Source organism: Canis lupus, chromosome 10, assembly GCF_003254725.2.
Source record: "Canis lupus dingo isolate Sandy chromosome 10, ASM325472v2, whole genome shotgun sequence".
Taxonomy (NCBI): Eukaryota; Metazoa; Chordata; class Mammalia; order Carnivora; family Canidae; genus Canis; species Canis lupus.
In genome coordinates this window covers 11808067-11828390 of record NC_064252.1, presented here as the reverse complement: position 1 = coordinate 11828390, position 20324 = coordinate 11808067, and the positions used below count along the sequence as shown (strand labels likewise).

At 37.4% G+C, this 20324-nt stretch overlaps 1 protein-coding gene and 1 long non-coding RNA gene across 9 annotated transcripts in view; one reads left to right on the top strand and one right to left on the bottom strand.

The window, feature by feature from the left end:
* The window catches only part of FRS2 (fibroblast growth factor receptor substrate 2), a 110828-nt gene that overhangs the window by 7816 nt on the left and 82688 nt on the right, over positions 1-20324 (bottom strand). For 3 of the 8 annotated variants that reach the window (XM_035721722.2, XM_025476628.3, XM_049115153.1), the window contains 5 exons: positions 15730-15830; positions 8274-8368; positions 2803-2894; positions 1380-1566; positions 331-489 (listed from right to left, as the gene is read on the bottom strand). In XM_035721722.2, the coding sequence (XP_035577615.1) occupies positions 331-489; positions 1380-1566; positions 2803-2868 (412 nt within the window). In that variant the 5' untranslated portion in view covers positions 2869-2894; positions 8274-8368; positions 15730-15830. Of the gene's footprint in view, positions 1-330; positions 490-1379; positions 1567-1741; positions 2063-2802; positions 2901-8273; positions 8369-15729; positions 15831-20324 lie in introns of those variants that run through there. The other 5 variants (XM_035721723.2, XM_025476629.3, XM_035721725.2 and 2 more) reach the window with 4 other exon arrangements.
* The window catches only part of LOC112677871 (uncharacterized), a 42535-nt gene that overhangs the window by 11950 nt on the left and 10261 nt on the right, over positions 1-20324 (top strand). The gene's annotated exons all lie outside the window — the stretch shown is intronic.

Here is a 20324-nt window from a genome sequence, read left to right as displayed (position 1 = left end):
TAAAAATGAAAGAGAATGGAATCTGCACTGAGAGGAGTAAGCAAAGTGCTTCTGGTAAGACAAGAGAAACCAGAGCACAAACGACACTCCCCTTCCACTCCAACTTTCCATTCACCCTTTAGCTAATATAGAACTTGTAACGTTTTCCTACTTAAAATATTAGAAGTGTTTATAATTATAGCTCTCACAGTAGTTTTTTTTTTTAAAAAAACAACCATTACATTTATGTTAGCCAATGGTGATTTCTAAAATGTTACAGATTAAATATCCATAATTCATAGTTTTTAAATGTCTATTATTCAAAATACAAGAGGGAAAACTGGCACTTACTTGTAGGTGTTCGAGGTGTTCTGGGGACTTCCAATTCTGTCTGATGATTATTCCTTTCTACAACTGGCTCTTCCACCACATTTATACTATTATTTTGCATAATCTCTTGCAACATGTTAAATAATTCTTCTGCACGGGCACACTTAAAGGCAAAGATTCCTGCAAATATAAAAGAGAAGGGGAAAATGGTAGCTACAGTTTTAAAAAAGCTACAAGAGATACCTGTCAAAGAACAAAACCGTAAAGCATTCTATGCACTGACAGGAAGAAAGGCCTTTTATAAATGTCTGATAAATTAATGGTATTCACGGTTTCAAAACATAAACCCAAAAGGAAATTCACAGAATAATTTTCATACGTCTAAAGAGAGATGGCCCAAAACGAGGCAGATGAAAACGAGATCTCAACACTTACTTTGGTCTGCTGTTCAACAGCAGGGGGAGCCCAAATCACCATTAGCAAGGTGATCCTTTACAATTTGACAGTCCCCTGCTCCATGGTTTACAATCCTTACCTTTTTTAATTATTACAACAGTTCCGTAAAGTAGGGATTAGCATTCCTCTCTGATAGAGAAGATACCTGATGTTCTATAGAGAGCATGTAACTTGCCCCCGCCTTTCAAGCAGTAGGTAGCAAAAAGCCAAACCACTCTGTTTGAGTCCAAAGGTTAAGTGTTTTCCCCCAAAAAGTTGTAACAATAAAGATACAAAAAGCTTTAACAATAAAGAGTCCAAAGGTTAGGTTCTTTCCCCAAAAAGTTATAACAATACAGATACATACCCAATGTACTGGAGCTAATCATATACTGAAAAGCTTCAAGTTAATACTAGGAGTCAAAATTCTAGGCATAGAAAATGTACTTGATAAATGCCTGGTAAATGAATATACAGTTTACATATCTCTTTCTTAATGATCTACTAATTTGGGGATTTTTTTTTCTATCAGGAGAAAAGCAAAGTATTAATTTAAACGTCTGTGAAAAAACTGAAAGATCAGTTTTCAAATGTGCTAATGTTTGAAGGAAAAAAAAATTAAAGGCTCTACCTACCTTGTCCAGTTTGACATCTCCGGCCACTTTCAAAAGAAAAGAGATTTGAATCATAGCCATAGCGTCGCAGGCAGAGGTAGTGCCATTTTACCGAGTCACGTTTGCGAGTGTATAAAATCAGTTCTGTGTCTGTAAGTTCCATTATGCCAGAACCTAACTCATTCCCATCATCATCCACATTAATGACCTAAAAAAGAACGTTTAATTAGAGCTTACCTAATGTTCCCACTTGACAAACATACACGTAATTCACCAATTAGTAACATGCATTGTTGCTGATTTGGTTCAGTTATTCGCTCCTTTGTTAGTTCTTTCATCAACCAAGGTGTGTGTCAGGCTTGGACTATGCAGCAGTGTGATACCTGGTTCTGTCCACAAGAAGCTCACATTCCCAGTGAGGATGTAAGATATACAAATATGAAGTCAACAACATGAAGCTATACGTGAGCAATTGACGAATGGGTGCAATAGAGGCTGCAAGAGGCAGGTAGGGTGGCTGGAGAAGCCTGCACACGAGAAGAGGAGAGACTTTGGCTGAGCCCCCGGAGAGAACTGGTGGGGTCAGGGGTTGTAGGGCCTATCTGGAGATGCAGTGCTGCAGCAGCGATGAAGAAGGTATGTTTCAGAGACCAAGACGACTGGCACGGCGTTCACAGAAGGGGAGGCCTCGTACTGCTGAGTTTCTGCAAATGGCCAGAGACTATGAGGAGTAGGTAATACTTAGAACTGGGGCTGGCAGAGGGCTTTCCACATATTTTTCCCATTTAATCCTTGTAACAATCCTAAACCACAGGTAACCACTGTAGTGCACAAAACTGGAACAAACACATAGTGACAACACAACCTGCCCAAGGTCACAAAGCTACAAAGCAACAGGCTGTCGACTTACACCTAGTTCTGTGTGACCCAGAGGCTATGATTTATAATAATCTGAGGTCAGACTATGAGAGACACTAAATGGCTGTGGATAGGTAAGAAATGGAGCATCTGTGCTCTAGGCAACAGAACACCGGAAGTTTTAGAATGATGAAAGAGTAAGATTAATATGATGTCAACTGCAGGATGGATCACAAAGATGACTGACTCGAGGTACAGTTCAGCTAGGAAATTATCCAGGTATGAAGCAATGACTGGGAGGTGGTGACCAGATTGAAGAGGCACCTATAAAATGGCATTAAAAAAAAAAAAATACTAGAACTATATGGCTAATTGGATATAGAGGACCAAAGGGAGAGCAAAAGAGGATTCCATTACGTCAGCAAGAACATATTGTCAACATTTGTTAAAACAAGAAAAGGCAGAGTGGACATAAAAAGAAATAGAAGTGTCTAGAGATAAAAGTGAGGAAGTATGATATATCATGTGAAGAAAAAGAACATCCAACTAGGCAGTGAGAGATATAAACTCAACCAGTTTTACTAACCTTAAACTTGTTCCGATGGTTATCTGGGACAGTGTCTTTATCTGGACAGCTACAACAGCTACCCATGGCTTCTTCAGAAGACCATGTGAGCGCTACATGAAAGATAATTTGGAAAAAATTATTAAATGTAGGATACAAAAACCATAAAACAGAAAAAGACTCTAGAAATCACCTAACACAAGTCCTGCATTATTTTGATGAGGAAAATTAGGCCCAAGAAGGTACAGGACTGAGCTAGATTTCACACATTCAGCTGGTAAATTTTGCTCAGTGACAAGGAAAATAATTTTGTGAGGTCGACGTCACAGAAATCTCAAATTTTCAGTTTAATTTGCAAAGGTCTGCCTATTTTTAGGTTATCTTTTAAAAGAACCAAACCAACTAAGGTCTCATTTCATATGTAGCACTATTTAAATAAAGTCATTCATAGAATTAATCCTTAATGATTTATCAGAAATTTCATGTCCCTCTCTTAATGCAGTTCCAAAGGGATGATGGACTTCAAGGCTGGAAGGCATTTTGATTCTTATTACTCCCTGTAGTGTATCCTTTATGTACCTCACCAAGCAAAATAAGACACAAAAACAAATTTGGAATAGTTCATTAGGAGAAAAAAACAACCCAACAATCAAGGAGTAACTTAATGTAGGGAATACTGGCAAAATGGATAGAGCGTGCCTGTCTAATCCCTCGTTCCCACACAAGTTTAGAGATAATAGGTCATAGGTGACAGTAAGTATTCAGGAAAACTCCACGTGAACAAACAAAGGAAAAATTCAAAACATCACTTACCAAAAAGGGAAGGAATCAGAATGAACGTGACAGTATTTGGAAAAGGGGAAGGGAAGGAGGGGCAAAAAGCTACTAAATATTAAAAACCATAAATCTGATAAAACTTGCCTAAAACTCTTCAGTGCTTCTTTGCTACCTCCAGGAAAAAATTCGAAGCTTGTCAGCATGGTGTGAGATTCTTCACAATCTCGAACCGGGCGGTAGATCTAGTCTGAATTCTCTGACTCTGCTTCAGGCCCTACCAAAACACTGGACGGTTCCCCCAGAGCAGCTTGTCCTCCCACACTGTCCCATGCCCCTCAAGATCCAAGGGTACAGCTCCTTCAGGGAAACCTCTCTGATTCCAAGCAACTGAGAGAGTTACACTTCTCATGTATCCCCCAAGGCACCCTGGGCTTCCCAGTACCACAGCATTCTTCACATTGTTTACTCAGTCGAAACTGTGATAGATCATCTGTTTATTCAACTATCATTCTCCCTCCACTGTAAGCTCCTTCTCAAGCAGGGACAGACCTCATTCAGCTCTGCATTCCCCAGGCCTAACATATTACCTTCCACACAGTAGGTGTTCTACGTCTCTTGGGAGCTGAATGAACTGAACTGTACTAAGCAAAGGGAAAGAATGCTGGCAGGTCTAAGTATTAAGCAGATGAAAAGGTATACTAGTGCACAAATCAAAAGAAGTGATAAATAAAATAGTAAAGTTAATTAAGATTCGTATTGCTAGTTCGCTCTGGGTAATGTGCCAGTTAAATAACATGGCATAAAGATGACTGAGTCACAGTAGGTACCTCTGAAGAGTCAGGAATCTAAAAGGAGAGACAGAGATGTACATAAATAACGTATTACGATTAATAAATGAAAATGAAAATATGAGAAGAGTTCTGTGGGCACAGAAAAGGGACCACATAACTTTCCGGGTTAGCAGGGCAGGAAGCTTTGCTGGAGCTGGTATTCAAAAAGGTGAAAAGAAACAGTGCACTGGGCCAAAAATAGAAGTAGATACTTGAGACAGATAAGAGTACAAAGAAAACAAAGACAAAGGTCAGGAAACATCAGGAAAGGTAGCACTGCATTCAGAAGGAAGTGGGGTGTCCGATATGACTGGAGTACAGGGTAGGCTGTGATACCAGCTGGGGCCAAACCACGTAAAGGGACCTGAACAATGAGGTAGCCATCTGGCACCCCAACTAACTTGGAAGCTAGATGGCATCCAGTGTCTTCACGGTCAGATGACATGACTCTACCATGGCATTTATCACATCCTATTGTAATACGTATTTGTCTCAACATTCACTTCACTATGATTTCCCTGAAGATAGGAACCTTCTCAATTTCCTAGGGCACAAAGCATACCACCTAATATACCCCATGGCCCATAAATGTTGTATTTAAAAAAATTAATACGTTGGAGATATTGCAGGTTTGCTTCCAGACCACTGCAAAAAAGCAAGTGTTGCAATAAAGTGAGTCAGATCAATTTTTTGGTTTCTCAGTGCATATAAAAGTGATGCTTACCAAGTCTAAGCAACAGCAATGTGTCTAACAAAACAATGTATGTACCTCAATTAAAAAATACTTTATTGCTAAAAATGCTAACCATCATCTAAGCTTTCAGTAAGTCATTATCACTGATCCCAGATCATCTTAACAAAATAGTAATGAAAAAGTTTAAAATATTGTGAGAATTACCAAAATGTGAAACAGAGACACAAAGTGAGCAAATGCTGTTGGAAAAACGGTGTTGACAGACTCGCTCAAAGCACAGTTGCCACAAACTTTCAATTTGTAAAAATCACAGTATTTGCAAAGCACAATAAAGCAAAGTGCAAGAAAACAAGGAATGTCTGAAAATACTTAATAAAATATGGGATGAGAAAGAGGCGAAAGAATATTTAAAACATTTTTTTAAGTAGAGGGACAAATGACAGAAACAAAGTCGTCTTGAAATTACACATCCATCTTCACCACTGACCTGCTCCTGAACATAAAGAGCTAAGTATAGCTTCTACCTCAAAAGCTGGTGCCTCAAAGGACTGTTCTTAAACTATTTCTCAAAAGGAGTACAGAATCAGTCTTCTTTTTCTGTTTTGTTTTAAAGATTTTTTTAAGTAATCTCTATACCCAACATGGGGCTTGAACTCACAACTCCGAGATCAAGAGCCACACACTCCACCAACTGAGCGGGCCAGGCACCCCTAGAAAATCATTCTTCTACTTGCCACCTTCACAGGCTACCTGTTAGGACAGCACCTCCTGTGTTGTCAGGGATATATGGATAGTGGTGCACCTACTTGAAAGCTGTCTGCACTGAATATTTCAATTCAGGGCAACAGCAATTAGTGAAAAGCCTAATATGTGACCCCAAAGCCTTGTTTGCCATACTAAAGGAGAATAAATTTTATCTTACACATGATGGAAAGCCAGGGAAGAATTTGAAGCAGAAAAGTGGAGGTGCTCGGGACTTCATTTTAAATACTTCCCCCGCAGAATAAATTTCAGTGGCAGTTCAGTGCAGAGAAGAAAAACCAGTTTGAGAAGATGGAAAAATGAAATATGCTACAGACCTAAAACCAGAACGGCAATAGTAGGAATAAAGTAAAAAAAGATGAATTTTTAAAACATTCAGGGAGACGAGTCAGCAGCATGGAGTAGTTGGCTAGGCAGACAGGAAGGAAGGGGCAATTTCCAGTGTGGCAGATGAAGGGTGCCAGTTCCATTGCCTGGGACAGAAAACACCATGGCAGTCTTCAAGTGTAAGTGATGGTGGTTATTTCAGTTTTAGACATGGTAAGTTGAGATTCTAGAGAACAACCAAATGGAGATATGCAAAGAGAGTAAAATACAAGAGCATGGATTTGAGGAAGGAGGGAAAATATTGATATACACTTGGTATTTGAAGCCATAAAACAGAAAACACTGCCCAAGGACAGCACAAAGCGGGGTCTACAGTTAAAATTCTGGGGAGTTTCAATTCCAATTCTAGGAAATGTGAAGTACTGGAGTAGAGGGAAGACGTGGAGGAGGAAAAAAATAACCAAAATCGTACCAACTGAAAAAAGAAAGTGTCAAGAAGGAGGGTGCCATTCATGGTGGAAGCAGACTGTTGGAGGCCGAAACCAAACTCAAGTGAACAAACAAAAGATAAGGAAGTAGGCCCCCAGAGAATGGAAACTGCTCTTTCAAGAACAGGTTCAGAAGGGAAAGGACAGAGTACTATGGTATAGACAGACATGGTTTCAAAAAGTTATTTGTTTTTAGATGACATAGATTTGTGTAGGTTGTGATCAGTAGGTCAAGAAAGATTAAAATTTTTAAGAAAAAACAAAAGGAAAAAAATGTGCTACATGATGGATTGAGACAGAAGGAGAGACTGGAGAAGAGGAATTGCAGGGCTCAGAATGAGAAGTTTGCCCCCAGAAGTAGGAATGCCCTGTCCTCTGACAAGAGATGGAAGAAAATAAAGATGGGTGGAACATAGTAGAGAAGCTAAAGCAGGTAACATCTGTCATCCTAAATTTCCTCTGTGAAATAGAAGGCAAGTTTGCAGAATGAGAACTTGTAGAAATGGTAGGATTATTCCCTGAGGGTCTTCTCAAGAAAGGTTGCAGGCTGATTAAGGAGGCTGCCCTGAGAGCTCAGCAGAGGCTAGAGAGGAAGATGATGCTGTTTTTGCAGCAGCACTCAGCAGTTCAGAGGGCAGATCGTTCAAGTGACCCAGGGTCAGAGGATAAGGGGACAAAGTAATTAAAGGACATTGGCAATATGGGGGTTTGAAGGGATGGATCATCAGGTCTGGTCAGGACAGAAATAAAGAGGAGAGGCCTGATGAAATGGAGGGAAATGAGGCAAAAAGGAACAGGAGGCCTCTGTAAGGTTGAATAATCGGTTTAGTAGGAACGAGAGACTGAAACAGCTGAAGCTGTGGTCAATCTTCCAGCACAGAAGGAGACTTTTTTTTTTTTTAAGATTTTATTTATTTATTCATGAGACAGAGAGAGAGAGAGAGGCAGAGACACAGGCAGAGGGAGAAGCAGGATCCATGAAGGGAGTCCTATGTGGAACTCGATCCTGGAACTCCGGGATCATGCCCTGGGCCAAAGGCAGGCGCTAAACTGCTGAGCCATCCTGGGGAACCCCAGAAGGAGACTTTTTAATGTGGTCTCATCCACATCACTGAATCCTCCTCCTGAACCACAAACTCCTAGGCAAGGGGAAAGGCAAGATACTAAATATTCTGCAGCTATGACCACCAGATTAGTATTTGAAGACCACCTCTGAGTTGTGTAAGACCTAATAACGTGCACTAATACTGTAAACACTTGAGAAACCATAGGCCTTCACCATCTTACCAACCGAATCCGTAACTCAGCACAAACATCACCATGCTCCCTCAGAAAGTGACACAGGGAAGTAACCGAGGGTACATGTGAGAACAGAAGGGAGCTGCTGTTTCGGAAGAGTAATACTGCAGCAAGTTGGCTGAATATTTTTAAATTCGTAAACACTGCCTTAGTTTAATTAAAGCCATGTGTCCTTATTCTTTGAAGGTGACAGCAAGTCAGGAGGCAACATGATTGCATTCAAGAAAACCTAACTAAAAATCTCTTGTTTAAAAGAATATAATTTGTGAACTTAAAATTTTTTTATTTTTCCCCTATAGGTAAACCTCAACTTACCTAGATCTGGCCATTAATATTCTTAGCCTCTTCTGCAGCATCAGGAGTTTAATCATACTTCAAAATACCATGTTTTCTTTGTTTGCTGACTTAACCTAGAAACAAAAAAGACAAGAATTTCTTATTTCTCTTAAAACAAGGATTTTCCTTATGAGACTTTTGGTAGCACTGTTAGTTCAGTTAACCTATTTCAATAAACACAAAAATATAAGAAAACTTGATTAATATATAAGATTTATTAAAAAAAGATTTATTTTAAGATGAATATGGCATGTAAAGGTTATCATTCACAGGTAAAAATGCTATAGTCTAAGTTCTATGATTCTTGGATATCAGAACCTTCAGAAGCCGTTGACTCTGGCTTCTCCACTAGAGCTACCACATGGGACAAATCACTTCGCTATCTCCTCAGCCAGAAAATGTAACGTCAGACTAAACCACCTCCGGAGTTCCTTTCCAGTTCTAATCTCACCCAGCAGCAGGCTAATTCTCCACCTCCAGTCACTTTTCTTAAACCTCACCATTGCTCCTCCCAAGAACAGACTCTCTAGAAGTCCACCTGTGGTCCCCTGCTAATCTACAAGACCCCTCCAGAACCAAATCAGGAGTCAGGCATCAGGAAACAGTTGATATAAATGAGCATGCCATACTGACACAGGATAATGATATACCTTATACCAATAAATTATAATCTAGGGTTTCAAGAGGTTTCCATATACTTTTGGAGAATTTCTGGCCAATCTATTCCCTTTTCACAACACAGAAAAAGTCAAAGTCAAAGATGGGCACTAACATTTACTGAGTAACTGCACTGTATCAGGTGTTGCGGTTTGCAAATAGTCCCGTTTTAATCTATGCGTTAACTAGAGTTAACAAACGACTGATATCCAAAATGAACATTTCCAAATCATGAACCCACAGGCAAACAAAATTTTCAATTCTGGACTTCAAACCAATACTAAATAAGCAGTCTGGCCAGGTGGTCCCTTGCACCCCTCAAAAGCTGCTGCTACACCCGATGCTAGAGTGAGCAGCAACCCAGTGCCTCTGCCTTAGCACACTTTTCCTTCCTCCAGAAGCTTAATATATATTATGCTTTGTCTTTGGCTCATAAAATAATCTAGCTGATTCCAACATAAAATTGTTTCTCTTCAATGAATACGTATTGTTTATTCATCTCTCTCTTCTGAGAGATGTTAGCTAGCCAGTTAACTCAGGAAAATCTCTCTTCCTCTTTTTATTCACTCCATTTATAAGCATCTCAAAACTCCCATCCTGGAATAGGTTTAATCATAGTAAATATTATTAAAAGACGTGAGAGTGATCCTTCCATAACCCTAAAACAAGGAGAAGTCCTAAGTTTTGAAATGAAACATTAAAGAATCAGTGTACCAACCTACACAGCTCTTGAAAATATTAAAAAGCAATCAACAAAATCTCTGAAAACTTTTTATTGTCCCATCTTTAGACTTTTTCTCTTTTCCTAATTTTCTTTAAGTAAAAGACATAAAATTTACCATCCTACCTATTTTTAAGCACACAGTTCGGCTGTGTTAAATATATTCAAATACTGTGGTGCAATCACCATCCAGAACTTAATTTTACAAAATTGAAACTCTGTACCCATTAGCCGCCTCATTTCCCCTCCCAGCTAATCCTGGCAACCACCATTCTACTTTCTGTTTTTATGAGTTTGACTATTCTAGGTACCTCACTCATATAAATGGGATTATACAGTATTTACCTTTTTGTGCCTGCCTTATTTCACTAGGCATAATGTCTTTAAAGCTCATCCATGTTGTAACAGGTATCAAAATTTCCTCTTAAAAGTTGTACAGTTTTCCATTTATGTATGTGTGTGTATATGCACACACACACACACACACCAAATTTTGCTTATCCATTCATCTACTGATGGACATTTATCCATCTTTTGGCTACTGTAATGATGCAGCTGTGAACATGAATATACAAATATCTCTTTGAGATCCTGCTTTCAATTCTCTTGAATATAGATCCAGAAATGATATTGCTGAACACATGGTTAATCCAATTTTTTTTTTTAGGAACTGCCATACTGTTTTACACAGCAGCTGCATCATTTATATTCCCATGAGCAGTGCACAAGAATTCAACTTTTCCACATTCTCACCAACATGCTTTCTGTTTTTGTTTGTTGGTATTCGCCATCATAATGGGTGTGAGGTGGTATCTTAATGTAGCTTTGATTTGCATTTCCCTAATAATTAATGATCTTGAGCATCTTTTCATGTGCTTATTAATCATTCATATATCTCCTTTGAGAAATGTCTATTCAAGTCCTTGGCCCATTTTTGAGTTGGGATATTCTTTTGTTTTGGACTTTGAGAAGTTCTCTATATATTCTGGATATTATCCCTTATCAAATATATGGTTCACAAATATTTTCTCCCAATCTGTGGGCTGCTATTTTCAGTCTGTTGAATAGTGTTTTTTAATGTATAGAAATTTTTATTTTTTGTAAAGTCCAATCTGTCTATTTTTTATTTGTTGCCTAGGCTTCTGGTGTCATACCCAGGAAAGCACTGCCAAATCCAAAGTTGTGAAGCTTCTGTTTAATGTTTTCTTGTAGAAACTGTATTGTTTTACATGTTATATTTAGGTCTTTGATCCATTTTGAGTTAATTTTTATGTGTTAGAGGAGGTTCCAAGTTCATTCTTTCACATATGGATATCCAGTTTCCCCAGCACCATTTGTTACAAATATTGCCCTTTCACCATTGAATGGAATTGGCACTTGTGTCAAAATTTAGTTGACCACATATGTGAGGGTTTGTTTCTGGATTCTCTATTCTTCTATTCCACTGGCCTGTAAGCCTGTCTTTATGCCAGTACCATACTGTTTTGATTACTGTGGCTTTGTAGTAAATTTTGAAATCTGGAAGTGTGAGTCATCTAGTTTTGCTATTCTTTTTTTGTTTTGGAAAAAAAAATGTTTTGGCTTTTAGGGGTTCTCTTGAGATTCTACATAAATTTTAGGATAGGTTTCTCTATTTTTGAAAAAAACATCATTGGGATTTTGATAGGGGTTGCATTGAATCTGCAGAGCTCTTTGAATAGCACCAACGTTTTAACAATATTACATCTAATCCATGAACATGGCGTGCATTTAGTTATGTCTTCTTTAATTTCTTTCAGCAACGTTTTGCAGATTTTATTGTACAAGTCTTTCACCCCTTGGTTAACTTAAGTCCTACAAAGTATTTTATTCTTTGTGATGCTACTGTAAATGGAACAGTTTTTTGTAATCTGCTTTCAGTTATTCATTGTTAGTGGAGAGAAGTGTAACTAATTTTTGCATACTGACTTTGTAAACTACTACTTTGATGAATTCGTTTACTAGTTTAAAAAAAATTTTTTTGTAGAATCTTTCAGTACATATAAGATCGTATCACCTGCAAACAGATAATTTTACTTCTTCCTTTACAGTGTGGATGCCTTTTATTTCTCTTTCTTGCCTAGCTGCTCTGGCTGGAACTTCCAGTACTATGTTGAGTAAAAGTAATGAAAGCGGCATCCTTGCCTTTTTCCAATCCTAGAGGAAAAGCTTTCAGTCTTTCACTACTGAGTGTGATCACTGTGGATTTTTCATAGATGGCTTTAATTATGTTGAGACAGTTTTCTTCTATTCCTCGTCTTTTTAATGTTCCTATGACAAAAAAATATTGAATTTTGTCAAATGCCTTTTCTGCATCAACTGAGATCATGTGGAGTTTTTCCTTCATTTCATGAATGTGGTGTATTACATTGCTTGACTTTTCTATGTTGTACCACCCTTGCATTCCAAAAATAAATCCCGCTTTGTCATGGTATATAATCTTTTTAATATGTGGCCGGATTTGCTTTGCTGGTATTTTACTGAGGATGTTTGCGTCAAAATTCATAAGAGATATTAGGGAACATCTGGCTGGCTCAGTCAGTGGAGCATGTGGCTCAATCTCGGCTGTTAATAAGTTTGAGCCCCATGTGGGTGTAGAGATTACTTAAAAATAAAATATTACCAAAAAATAAGGAATATTGGTCTGTAGCTTTTTTTCTTTTTAGATTTCATTTATTTATTAGACAGAGAAAGAGAGAACAAGCAGGCAGTGTGGTAGAGGGAGAGGGAGAAACAGTCTTCCCACCGAGCAGGGCTCGATCCCAGGCCCCTGGGACCATGACCTAAACTAAAGACAGAGTTAATATTACTTAGAGTGCAAAGAGCTCCTTGGATGTTTATATTTGCGTCTTTCATCAAATTTGGGAAATTGGGATATTTCTTCAAAAACTCTCTGCTCCTTTCTTACTTCTCCTCCTAGCACTCCAATAGTATGTATGTTGTTCCACTTCACTGTGTCCCCCAGGTCTCTCAGACTGTTCATTTTTCTTCAGTCTGTTTTCTTTCTATTCCTCATTTTTTCATTTTAGTTATTGTACTTTTCAGCTCCAGAATTTCTATTCAATTTCTCTTTATTGTTTTCCACGTTTTCCTTTAGTTCTCTGAGCATCTTTAAGACCACTCTTCTCATCTTTCTGTAATATGTCATCATCAGGATTTTTTGAGGGGCAATTTCTGTTTATTTTAATGGACCATACTTTCTTATTTGTCTGTTTTATGATTTTTTTGTTATAAATGGACATTTTAATCTAAGAATACAATCAATCTCGCAGATTCTCTCCTCCTTCTTCCCTTTGTTGTTTTTTGTCACTATTTTAATTTTTTTTTTAATTGTTGTAGGCTGTCTCTGTGTTAACAGTCTGACATGTAAACATAAGGTCTTGTCTTTTCAGATCTTCCCTAGGTCTTTTCCTGGGGATATGTGGTCACCTCTGAATTTTCCCTGTATATGCAGTTGTTTTTGAATGTTGTAGTCCTTAATGTCTGCTTCCCAAAAGGGGAAAAAGAGAAAAATGAATGGGGCAGAAGAAGGTGCTAGCCCTTTAGGTGTTCTAGAAGTCACTTTAGATGGAGAGAAGGGATTTGCAACAGTGGGGGAAGGTACAACAATGGGTGGCTACCACTTCTTGTGTGCACCTCTGTGATCAGAAGTAGCAATCAGTAACCCAAGCACAAATCCCTGACATTCGGAAAGACGATCTTTTTTGCCTATCTTGGCTCTCTAAGGCTAGCTGTGTGTAAGCTGCACAGGGCTGGGAGGAAAAGATGGGTAGCTGTTCCAAGAGCTGAGATTGATTGAAATTAATCACAATTTGTGTCCAGGCCTTCTGGTAGATGCAAGTCTTCAATAAGTCTAGAGTACCAAACAGTCATGCAAGATTCTGCCCAGGCAGTTGTTGCCTAGGTGGGGAGACGGATTACTGATACTTCCTATTCCCCTATACTTTATGAGTATCAATATATATTCAGTTTTATCATTTTAATTTCTTGATTATCAGCACTGCCAAAGTACTATGAAGTTTCTTCTAGCTTCTACTGTTTTTCAATGCATATATTCAGCATGTCAGTTGTATCAGAGATTGAAAGACTTTATGCGCCTCACTCAAAAGGATGCTTTCTATACAAAAACTCATTCTGAATTCCAGATACCTGATATATCACAGCACTCCTAGAATGAACATAATCCAGTGGACCATTGGTGTCCTGCATTTGACTCTGAAACATGAATGTGTTAGAGACTATCCATGACTTCTTAACTGTCTTTGGTTTCTCCCCACTAGCAGAAGGCGGATTTGGAGGTAATGAGAGGAAAGAGGTAGTTATAGACATTGTATGGAGTTATAATTTTGTTGTAACATGGATGTTACTTTGTAAAATAGGCATCCTATATCAGATCAACCACTACTCCATAATCCAGAAGAATACAATGATTTACCAGGAAAATTATCAAGAAGCTAAAAATTATACTAAATATTATCTATTAACATCTTATTTTTCAATAGCAAGCTGGTTTTAAAGCCTTCACTGTACACTAGACATAGATTCAGTTGGATTATGTCAATCTGTAAAACCACCTATGTGGTAGGTACTATCGTTATTTCTGTGTTCCAAATGAGGAAACCAAGGCTTGAAGAAATTAGGTCACTTTCCCAAGGTCAACAGCTGATCAGAGGAAGAGCTGAATTAAATCCAAATCTGACTCCAAAGCCCAAGCTCTTATTAATTAATATATATAAAAAGCTTAAAACAGTGCCTTGTAAATAGTAAGCAATTAGTAAATGTTAGCCACTGAAATAATAACAATAATTTATCTTAAAACAATGTTTTAGATGGCGGTCAGTCAACCTTTCTGTGCCTAAATGCCCTCATTTACAAGATTAGGATACCTAGAGTTCACAGAGTTATGGTAAAAACCAAATAAATTCTAGTTATCAAAACATTTAGAAAAATATATAGCATTTAAGAAGACAAGGAATTATTGTATCACCGCTACAGGTAAAATCCTGTCTCTTGTATTACAAAGGAGCCTTTTGCACTATAAGCACAGAAGCCTAAAACTTAAGCACTATCCTCATAACAAGAGTTACATTAATAAATTTAGTAAAGCTGTCTTAAATTATTCCAATATGATTCTTGCAGAATGACAAGCAAAGAGAACACTGAACTCTATTCATGAGTGTGATTATAAATTTGGTGCTTAGGAAGGTATATTTGCTCTTTCAGTTCACTAGCACTGAGGGTGAACTTGGCTCCTACTACAGTAGTTCTGTTCAAATGTAGTCAGGACAGAATCTCTATAGTTAGAAGCACAGCAATGTAACTCTAAATTTGGGGCCCAGCTCACTGCCACATTCAATCACATTAAAACAATCAGGAGAATGACATTTAAAAACCTTGTTCTTTTAGGTCAATGGTCTGACTGGCTATTGGTATGTGTTCGTTTTCTGCTTATTCTTAGCATTGCTAAGGATTTTGTATTATGTATATTATCCTGAAGAAGAATCTTTTTTTAAAAGATTTTATTTATTTATTAGAGACACACACACACAGAGAGGCAGAGACACAGGCAGAGGGAGAAGCAGGCTCCATGCAGGGAGCCCGACATGGGACTCGATCCCTGGTTTCTAGGATCACACCCTGGGCTGAAGGCGGCGCTAAACCGCTGAGCCACCTGGGCTGCCCTATCCTGAGGAAGAATTAAGAAACAAACAAAAAACAAGCTAAGAGAAGAGATTTCTCTGTATAGTCTGCTAGTCACCAAAACCAGAGCCTTTTCTGTGTAGAGTAACCTGCAATATTGTTTCGTGTTAGCTGAAAATCTGAACCAAACACAAACACACAAAACCAAAAAAGTACCCAACTATCTTTTAAGCATCTATCCATGAATATGGTAGTATCTGCATATTTCTAAGTAGATGTTTCTTCCTTAAGGTTTCTTCTTTTACTAGGGACTATGTTGGTGAGTCACTTTGCAATTCATAACCATCTAACCACCACCCTCCTTTTTAAACTCTTCAAAAAATCAATTACATTACTTACACACTTCAATATCTGGTACTTTATTTTCTGGAAACTCTTTATGTCTAATCTAAATTCCTGGTACTGCAATTTAAACCAGATTCCTCTCATTTCTGTTTTCTCTGTAAGAGATAAGTAAAACCAGCATGATCAAGAAAAATTAAGCACATACTTATGTATATTTAAACTGTTATCAATTCATTTTCCTGTGGATAAATCTAAAATATTAGCAAAGTAACATTTCCTTATTTCAGATATAGCCATTTTACTTAAGACAGCAAAAATTACTTAGTACATAACAATGATTTGTAAAGTTATCAATATTGAGAGAATAAAAGAATAAAAAATTGAGTTCATTCACTTCTCCATCTTCACACTGAAGTATTCAACAAGCATATTCTGAGCACCAACTCTCTTTGCCAGGCACTGAGTTAATTGCTAGAAATAAGAAACACACATATTCCCTGATATCAAGGAATTTACTGTTTAGTGAGAGAGGCAGACAAGAAAATGAAAACATGATTGGGTTACAAGCCCAAAGGCCAGTGTAATCAGAACATCTATTTCACAGCAGAAGGAAAGACAAATGACAGGAAGCCTCCTGAGAAAGGTAACCTCTAAGTCAAGTCCTAAAAGACTGAGGGGAGTTTGCGAGGGCAAGGGCAACCCAGATCAAGAAGAGTACATGCAAAAGCACAAAAGCATAAAAGGACATGGCCTGCTCCAGACACAGCAAGTAATTCCTTACAGCTGGAATGCAGTGTATGCATGGGAAAATATTAAGAGATAGGTAGGAAGACAGGATCATGCCATTTCATGAAGGGGTAGTTTGCACTTCCACAGTTCCCATTCTCCCCTATAATCTTAAAGATGACACTAATGTCTTACCACAATACTGTCCTATAGAGGAAAAGAATCTAGGATCCATACAAGGAGAACTTTTAATTCCTAAGAATACAATTAATGGTATTTTACAGTCTATGATGCCCAAAGCCTAACCTATCAGTCACAGCACCTATCTATAAACATAAGCATTCTCCCAACAGCCTTTGGACCTGCCTGCAATGTGTGTCACTAACGGATGCTGATCTAAATCTCAGCTACTCCTTCCAGACCTAAAAAAAAGTTACCCACTTTAACCTCATATTTCACATTGAATTTGAAGAAATTCCTTTCAATCATACATTTTGGCTTTAAGAATGAAATGAAATAATCTATATAGCTATATCTTTACCATTTATCTACCTATCAACAATTATATGTGTGCACTTAGCAAATACTCAGAAAATGGTACTGAAATGCCTTGCTAAAAATAAAACAAGAGAAATTAAAATGGAGGATGATATAAAACACCACTCTATCTTAATTATACTGGTCATAATTCAATCCTGGAGTCATCTATAACCTTGAAATATACTTGTACCTAGAAACACTGGTGATGAAATTTATACAATTAAGTCTGAGTGTCCATATCTCTGACCTAAGAAATAAAAAGACAACTACAGATGTGCAAACTCAGCAGATGAGTCACTCTGCCTTAGCTAACTCAATAATGTAATTAGCCCCAATGGGCAACAATCCCAACACCTTCAATCATAGGAAAAAAAATATCATCAACCTTGGGAACTCTCAAAGAAACTCTTAGTTTAGTACTTTATGTTGTGATATAAAAATATGTACAAGGAAATCAAATACTGCCCTCCAGCAACATCAAAGTGATGAACATTCTATGTGACAGATCACGTAACTCACTCCACTAAAAACCCATAGCCTGCACCACAGAAAGAAGACATGTAAGATAGCAGTAAGAAAGTACAGGCATTCTCCAGAAAACATTTATCATTAACTCTGAAAATTGAAATAAATATATTTGATCTTATGGAGATGATGCATTCAATTTTCTGTAAGAACTGCATATTAGAATTCCAGGTTCATATTCTTCAACTCGGGCATTTCTATATGTTAACTCATACAACTGTGTCAAATTAACAAATGATTGCTTAATCCTCATAATAAACCTCTAGTTTATAAGTTTCCTAATAGACAATAGTCCACTAGCCCAGACTGAACTCTAACATAATAAATATTTAACCTATGAGGCTTTATCGAACTGAGCAACAGCAGTAAAACCTAAGTATGAATTTATATTTTGCTTAGTAGGTACACCAAATAGTTCTTAATAAGCATCTGGCTTAATTCTGTAAAACAACAAAACAGTAAACACAAGCCACTCTAACTTCAAACTTCATGTTAAATATGAAACACATTCAGTATCAATCAAGCTGTAAATATCCACAAAATAATACAAGACATGCAAGAAAATCTCTATAGGGGCAGCCCAGGTGGCTCAGCGGTTTAGCGCCGCCTTCAGCCGAGGGCCTGATCCTGGGGACCCAGGATAGAGTCCCACGTTGGGCTCCCTGCATGGAGCCTGCTTCTCTCTCTGCCTGTGTCTCTGCCTCTCTCTCTCTGTGTCTCTCATGAATAAATAAATAAAATCTTAAAAAAAAAAATCTCTATAGGTATCTTTGCTTTTTCTATTATATACTTATCCTAGAACTAAATAAACATTAATGAAGGATATCAGAGAAGGAAATAAAGTGGTAATTTTCAAAACCGAATATTTAAGTATATAAGTAGAATATATCATAAATCTGAATTTCCAAACACAGGTGGGTATCATGCTAGTACTAGATTCGTATTCAAAAGGCTAAATATTGGCACGTGTATATAAAACGTACACACAATCTGCCTAAAGTAAGGTTAGGCAAATGCCAAGCAACTCTAAATAACCCTCAAAACAAATTGCTTCATGAATAGCTCATCAGTTTCAGCATTTAACTCAATCTAAAATGCTCTTAAACATATTCTCAAAGGAAAATAAACGTGATTATTTTCTACTTTTGAAGCAATGCATTAAAAAATTACTGTTATAACCTAGCATTAAAATTACCTGATTGAAGGACACCACTAATAAAAATGGTTGATATGTGTGTTTCTTAACACTCCTCAACCTCACAAATGCCACCCAACACACAAAGGTAACCAGAAATATTTACATCAGAGTACATCTATCCATTTGATGAACTTTTATGGGGCCATTAATAAGCACTGTTAACGAACACTTAATGATAAAAAAAAATGTTTGTGGTATAAAGTTAAGCGGAAACAAAGAAGAAAACTATTCTTATAAAATGCAATATGGTATCCTGGATTGGATTCTGGAACAGAAAAGGGACATCAGTGGATAACCTAGGGTAATCCAAATAAAATCTGTAGTTCATAGTATTGTGCCAGTGTTAATTTCTTAGTTTGGAAATATGTACCATAGTTACATAAAATTCGCATTAGGGAAGGCCAGGTAAAGGGCACAGGAAAATTTCTGTACTATCTTTCCAACTTTTCTATGACTCTAAAATTGTTCTGAAAACAAAAAGCTTACATTAAAAATTACTCTCTGTGCCCAGTAGCAAATATAAGAGGCTTCTCATTTTTAAAAATAACATTCACACTTATTTTTCTCTTTCCCACCCCTACACGCAATACATATACCCAGAAAAAGAGACTAGACTAAAACACACTAAAATATTAACATTGGTTCACCATTGGTAGGATGAAGAGCAAATTTTTCTCTTTATATTTTCTACAGTGTAAACTGCTTTTATAATCAACAATAAATTATTAGCTAAAGAATATACAAATCAATACTTTATTAAAAACTTCTTTTGAAAGAAAAGCTATAAATGTCTGAGCAGAGCCCAAAGGCAGACTGCATACAAAACAGGTTAGGGCAGAGTGTGAAGAATGCAGTGGCCAAGGGAAATTGCCAGGAGTATTTAAGTAGGCATAACCTAATTAGTAAATGCTGGAAACCTGCCAATACACAGAACTTAACATCCACTTTGAGGCTAAAGGTGCTCACAGCCAGCAAAGTTATGCTCAGAATTCATGTCTTAGGGCAATGTCCTGAAAGGCTCCTGTAATACTAAGACTTTGTGGAGATACATAGCTTGGGTTTATTACAAAGATAATGCAGTTGGGGGTGCCTGATTAGCTCAGTTGGTGGAACACAGATTAAATAAATAAATTCTTTAAAAAAATAATAGAAATGCAGTTGGACATCTGGTGCACAACTGCCCACTGAAAGCTTTTGGAACATTTTTAGTACCATGTTATGCTCTTTAGGTATTTCTCCTCTTTTTCCTTCTCTAGCACCTTCTTACAACCTGTGCTCAATTCTTAGCCCTAAGGCCTAAAAATGTCACTCCAGGATGATCAGGATCTAGAGACCACGGGGTCTCTATTTCAGATATCTGAAATATCTGAAACCTTATTTCAGAATATCTGAAAGGTATCACAAAAGTTATTATTCAGATATTTTCAGGGCAAAATATGTTCTAAAACTCTAATAAGCAATAAGAGGGGGAAATTAATCAATAACAAATGTTTCTCACTCAAAAATGAAAAAATAAAATACATTTTGTCCCTTAGAGGAAATGCCAGTGGAATCAGAGAGACCACATTTTGACAGAATTTCTTCCAAGCTGTAATCAGGGTGATTTATTTGTATCAGGCTGTCTGTCCCTACTGAAATAGCACTATATGGCCAGTTCTGG